The 6,089-nt window shown below is 48.1% G+C and overlaps 1 protein-coding gene and 1 long non-coding RNA gene across 3 annotated transcripts in view; both read left to right on the top strand.

Moving 5' to 3' along the window:
* Positions 1-4,334, top strand: part of cbfa2t2 (CBFA2/RUNX1 partner transcriptional co-repressor 2) — a 49,064-nt gene extending 44,730 nt beyond the window's left edge. For both annotated transcript variants that reach the window (XM_076025206.1, XM_076025207.1), the window contains 4 exons: positions 304-496; positions 2,447-2,515; positions 2,700-2,890; positions 3,679-4,334. In XM_076025206.1, the coding sequence (XP_075881321.1) occupies positions 304-496; positions 2,447-2,515; positions 2,700-2,890; positions 3,679-4,017 (792 nt within the window). In that variant the 3' untranslated portion in view covers positions 4,018-4,334. The remainder of the gene's footprint in view (positions 1-303; positions 497-2,446; positions 2,516-2,699; positions 2,891-3,678) is intronic.
* A 216-nt stretch (positions 4,335-4,550) lies between these two features.
* On the top strand, positions 4,551-5,660 carry LOC142887063 (uncharacterized). Its single transcript, XR_012926496.1, has 2 exons — positions 4,551-4,855; positions 4,890-5,660. It is a non-coding gene; the product is annotated as an uncharacterized LOC142887063 (long non-coding RNA).
* The last annotated feature ends 429 nt before the right edge of the window (positions 5,661-6,089 follow it).

Genomic DNA, 6,089 nt, shown 5'->3' with positions numbered 1-6,089 from the left:
GAATAATAAAAAAAAAAAAAGTAACTAAGTTCATTGTTATTTATTTATTCGTTTTGAACGTGTAAACAACAATAATAAAAAAGAAAAATGCAAGAAGACAAAATAAACAGGAAAAAAAATTAAAAAAAAACTAATTCGAGCAAACAAGGAAAGAAACAGCCATGGTTCTTATAGGGGTAGGAAGAAATACAAGCTTATCCAGTCCTGCCCTTGGCTCAAGTATATTCATCATTTTAAGGCTAAATTGAATATATGAACCGAGCCGCTTGATTTGACCCGTGCTATCGCCTCCCCCACCGCTAGGTGCTCAACTGCATCGTGGACATGGTGGAGAAGACCCGCAGGTCGGTGAGCGTGCTCCGACGGTGCCAGGAGTCGGATCGCGAGGAGCTCAACTACTGGCGGCGGCGCTCCAGCGAGCAGGAGGACCCTCGCAAGGGCGGCTCCAGCTCGGCTCCCTTCTCCAAGATCCACAGCCCGCACTCGGCCGAGTCGGGTGGGTTGCGCTTTGTGTCTCCTTTTTTTATTTTTTTTTTCATTTGTTTTTCCTTTCTTTTTTTTTCCCTGCCGGCGTCGGTCCGCCGCAGAAACCGATCGCGTCGTCGCCGTCCCTGCGAGTGGCGCCCATTGTTTCCCATGAAGGGAGATTCCCCCACTCCACCCACAACACTCCTCACTCTCATGTACACTGGGTGGAAGCCAAACCAACAGAAATCTGTTATTATGGGTTTTTTACCCCCCCCCCCTCGCCAAATTAAACCAAGTTATGAGCGAAATGGTACCAACTCAACCCTGATACCATTCTGTGGCTTTGCAGTTTCATTTTTCCCACTTTTTAAAGTGACCGCGTCTTAACTCCATCAAGGCCTCGCTGAACAATGACAGAGGCTCCAAGCTTCTTCCTCTTAATGTTTTGTTTTTGTTTTTCCGGTGGCTGCGTGCAAAGATTGGACCGGGGCTGCGGCCTCGTTCAAAACAAAGGCGGCGCCGATGCTCAAAATGCGGACGAGAGACAGAGCCGGCGATTTGTTTAAAGACTGCACAGTTTGTTTTAAAAAAAAAAAAAAGAAAAAAAACAGGCCCCAGCTGAGCAGCTCCAAATCATGATGATTCATTCTCCCCTCCAAAAAAACAAAGAAAACAGCTGAACTCAATAAAAAACATATTTATTAGTCATGTGTTTAAAGTCCACAAGTAAAGAAAAAACAATCCAGCCGCTTCCTCCTAAAAAGTAATGTTTTGTGCGACGCTCGCAAAAAAACAAGGTAGTGTGAAAGGAACACCTGGCTGGAGTTATCAGCCAGGTACCAGTGCCCTTTTTGACTTATTATTATGCTTTTATTTTTGTGTAGATGTGCACAATATGTTTGTTTGTATTTTTAAACAAACGCACAGATCAAACGTCACTCAACTCGAGAAGTCACATTGAAACTCTGAACCCACTGGTGTCTTTTTATCCCAGTATAGAAAGACTCAACTCGGCAACCAGGCCGCCTTGGTTTTTGATTTACTCTCTGCCCGCCGCCTAGTGGCCGCCGACAGAACTGCGCCCAAGTCTTCCCGAGTCGAGCCAACCCACGTCTCCGCGGCTACTCCCCTCACTCTGCTGCGCACTGGCACCGTTTTCAGCGCCAGCTTTGCCGTCTCCCTGCTGGTCCGTAGTCACCGGCAGGTGCCAGGACCGGCCGCGGCCATATCGGCCACAGAAGGGCCGCGCTGCCATCCTGCAGGCTCAGAGACCCCAGAGCTGGCCCGCTTGCCAGAACACCATCTGGGCCCCCAGCCGGGGAGCCTGCCTGCCCAGGCTGGGGCTGAGGAAGAGTGTAGTGGGGTGAAAAATAGCAGTATGGAGGACGCAGGCAAGGCGAGGCAAGGCAAAGCAAGGCAGGCGCGGTTCTGCAGAGAGGATGTATGTGGAGGAGGGAAGGGAAGAGAAAAAAAGCAAAACAAGCTGCGGCGATAACAGAGGGAATGAGCAGGAGGTGAGCCAGGTGGCCCGAGCCTGGGAGCAAGGCAGGGGCGGACTGACGCACAGCAAAAGAGGCATTTCGAAAGGGAAGAGACAGAATTGCGACGCAGCTTGGTGGTCCGCGATCCCCTCCAAGTCAAACACATTCCTTCCTCAATCCGCCCGCTCTCCGGTCGCTCCTACGATGAGCAGCATTTGCGATGTCCCGTGCTGCCAAGATGTGCAGACAAGCAGCGGGGCATCATAAATTAGATAAAACTTATCATCATGGGGGGGAGGGAGGGGATCCCTCTGTGATGATAACAATATCTTTATCTATCATCACGGGCAAATCCAGTCAAAGCCGTCCGCACTGTGTTGACTATTGTTGCAACTGTGAATCGTGCTAATATCTTTATTCTTTTCTTTTTGGTTTTTTTTTGTTTTTTTGGTAAACTCTGGCAGGTGCTAATCCCTTCTGTCCCCGCTTTCCCACAGACTCGCAGCGGGATTTCACTCAGCGGCCAGGCTCGTCATACGTTACGGACGAGATCTGGAGGAAAGCTGGTAAGCAGGAATCACACGAGAAACTCGAGACGCGCGACTCACTCACCCCGGTGGGCTCGGCCTCAGCGTTTTAGCCGACGCTAATGTGTTGAACGCGGAGCCGTCGGTCACGCAAAACATGACAAGAGCGCTCAGCTGCAACCTAAAACTAAAAAAAAAAAAAAACACGCACTTGTCCACGCAGAGGAGGCGGTGAACGAGGTGAAGCGCCAGGCCATGGACGAGGTCCAGAAAGCTGTCGCCGAGGCGGAGCAGAAGGCGTTCGAGATGATCGCGGCCGAGCGGGCGAAGATGGAGAAGACTCTGTCGGAGGCCAAGCAGAAGGCTCAGGAGGACGCCATCCTGGTCATCAACGAGCAGGAGGACTCCAGCGAGGTAAAACAGGAAATATATACACAACGCAGCGTCTGATAAATAAAGAGAGGAAAGTGCTGGAAAACACCAGCTGTGGAAAAACTCACAGGTCACAGTGCGCTGGAGGCGCTACGAGACAGCAAATTACTTTTTGGTTGTTGTTGTTGTTGTTGTTTTTTTTCATTTTGACTCATTTCTGTCACCAGCTGTGCTCACATCATTTAAATAAAAAAAACAATTATAATTTCAATTTTTGATTAACATTTCGATTCTTGATGGGGGATGACCAAAATTACAGAGGAGTTGCCACCATGTTTAACATTAATGATAAGATGATTTTTTTGTTTTGTTTTTTATTGTTTTGTTTGGTTTTTGTTTTTTTTTTAGAAAACTGTGGTATTTGGTGGCCACTGCCATCAAGTATTAAAATTAAAAATTTGGTGTGTTTAAACAAATAACTTTTCACTACTTTTTTTTTGGACTTACAAGTGGAATGTTTTTCATTCAAATTGCATTCCTTGGCCTGTTGCACCAACAACAACAACTCAAAAGATTTGATACCCCAACCCAATTAAACAAAAGTGGATCGGTCAACATTAGAAAAGTGAGACAAATGGGGTGAGCGTCCCCAGATTGCAATCACTGATAAATAATAGTAATCACTAGTTTATTAGAATGTTACACACTGAGCTTTTTAAAGGTTTTTAGCCTTTGCTCACTTCAAGCTTGCATGAAATGTGTTTGTTTCTCCACGTGATGATATGGTGTGAACACTTGTATCATATTTTTCTCTCTCCCACCCTCTGCAGTGTTGCTGGAACTGCGGGCGCAAAGCCAGCGAGACGTGCAGCGGCTGCAACGCCGCCCGCTACTGCGGCTCCTTCTGCCAGCATAAAGACTGGGAGAGGCACCACCTCATCTGCAGCCCCGGACTTCAGGCTCAACCCAAGCCCGTTTCCGCCATCACCGCGGGCCGCTCAGCGGCGGCGGCGGCAGCGGCCGGCGTGTCTGCTGGCCTGGCCGGCGGGGTCAAGGCGCCTGATAGCGCCCCCTCGGCGGCCAGTCCTGGAGGAGAGAAGGCTTCGGTCGCCTCCCGGTCCTCCACACCTTCCACCCCGGCGTCGGCCACAGAGACCAACGGACATTAAGAAACTGAAAAAACTCCACCCACCTCCTTTTCCTCCTCCTCCTCCTCCTCCTGCTCCTGATGAACCATTTGCAGGTTAAGTTAGGATAAGAACACGGACAGAATTTGCATCGTACAGAGAGAAAAAAAAGAGGGGGAGGACAGATTATGGATGACTGTTGTGAGTGATATATCAACTGGGACTTTGGCACGGAACAGAAGGACTGATCTCCAGTGAGCAGAGCTCCCTAACAGATGGAAACGTGTTTGCTCGCATCCAAAAAAAAAAAAAGAAGAAAAAAAATATCCCCAGATCTTGGAACTTGCGAGGGGGAGGAGAGGAAGTGGGGGGGGGGGGGGGTGCAGGGGGGGACTGAAGCTAGCGGTTCACCAGAAACTGAGGACGGCGTTGTTGTTTTTTGTTTGTTTGTTATTTTGAAGAGAAAGTCCCGATTTTAAACTTCAGAACTTGTGACTTTTTTTGTGTATTCCATTTGAGAAGACGCCACGCTGGGTTGGGAGGGAGGGGAGGGGCCTGGGGGGGGGAGGGGGGGGGGTCTGTAAACATTGTGAGATTCCGAGCGTCTCATCTCCATCCTGTAGAAAACAGCTTTTACAGCAGACCGGTCTCGAGAACAGTCGGTCCGTTGCTCTCCTGTACACATGCACGGAATATTTTGCTTGCCAACGTCACTCCGGGTTTTCATCTATGCGTCTGTCAGTCTGTCTGTCTGTCTGTGTGTGTGTGTGTGTGTGTGTGTGTGTGCGCGTGTGTGTGTGTAAGCCACCACTGAGCGTTGTTTGCAACCCGCCCTTTACTTCTGTCAAAGTAACACCCAAGTAAGTGTGTGTGTGTGTGTGTGTGTGTGTGTGTGTGTGTGTAAGGGTTTGCAGGTTGGCACCTGCCCCTGCATCACCAAAGTCCTCATCGTTCCCACTGCCTGCAACGGTCCTGTGAACGGGCGAACACGCGCTAACCAAACATGACGCGCCACGCTAATCTGCTCGAGTGTTACAAACAACAGGGTTTCTCCTTCCTCGCCGTCCTTTCTTTCCTTGCAAGAAAGACGTCAGAGGCGCAGCTAAAAGTTCTCGTTCCAAGTTTTTTGCAATTCCATTTTGGCACTTGTTCAAGTTGCGCGCAGCAGTTATTCCAAATCTTTCTCCACGGCAACACGAGCACCGTGGGATATGGCTATTTCTCGGTGCAGGTCGTGTATGTGTGTAATTTCTTTTTTAAGATGGCGCAAGGTCAACAGGGTTAAATCCATTTGTTTATCTGAAACAGTGTTCTGCGGCGTTCAGACTGCCGTAGCGCAGGGTTAGAGCGCCACCTCTGGCCTGTGGAGTCTCAGGAGCTTTACTTCGCACGCGCAGGTCCGTTCCGTCTCGGCGCCCTTTTCACCCCCGCGGTCAGGTTCAATTCAAAAAGTCGAAAATAAGCATCAAGTTTTTTTCCCCGTCTCGACGACCAACCGCGTTTCTGTAAGCTGACCTTTAGAAAGAATATTATGACAGAATGCCTTTATTTTATGAGCCACGACTCTTTACATTCTTTAAACTTGTGCTTTTTTTTTGTTTTTCTTTGCTATGAGGCATCACTTCATATGACAAGATATCTTTACATGAAGTATCCAATAAAGCATAGCATTACTTTAAAAGTGATACGAACGCTTGTTGTCTACATGTTGTGGTGAAGTGCTTGTAAGTTAAGGGTGTGTGTGTGCGTGCGTGCGTGTGTGTGTGTGTGTGTGTTGGGGGGTTAGGGAGAGGACTCGCCTGTTAATTTGACATTAAATTATTAGACTGTCAGCCTCCGAACTCAGAACTCCTGGTTTCGTCGGCTCTTTAAAAAAAAACAACCTACATATGTCCATTTGCAAACAGCACACAAGTCATAATGCAGCAACCGAGAAAAATACATTTAGAACTCTACATATGAAGGGGTTGTTATCTTTTTTGCATTCATCCTTTTTTTAAAGTCTGAATAATTAAGTTGATATTCATATCGGTTCATCAGTGCCTGTAGGAGGCACTAACAGTCATTTCGCTAAATATCAGAAGAGTAATATCTCTCTATGAACAGGCCACGAG

This window comes from Nelusetta ayraudi, unplaced genomic scaffold (genome assembly GCF_046127955.1).
Source record: "Nelusetta ayraudi isolate G7.1 ecotype Tasmania unplaced genomic scaffold, CSIRO-AGI_Nayr_v1 ptg000017l, whole genome shotgun sequence".
Classification (NCBI taxonomy): Eukaryota; Metazoa; Chordata; class Actinopteri; order Tetraodontiformes; family Monacanthidae; genus Nelusetta; species Nelusetta ayraudi.
The sequence above is the reverse complement of the archived record's forward strand: the minus strand, read 5'-3'. Positions and strand labels throughout refer to the sequence as shown.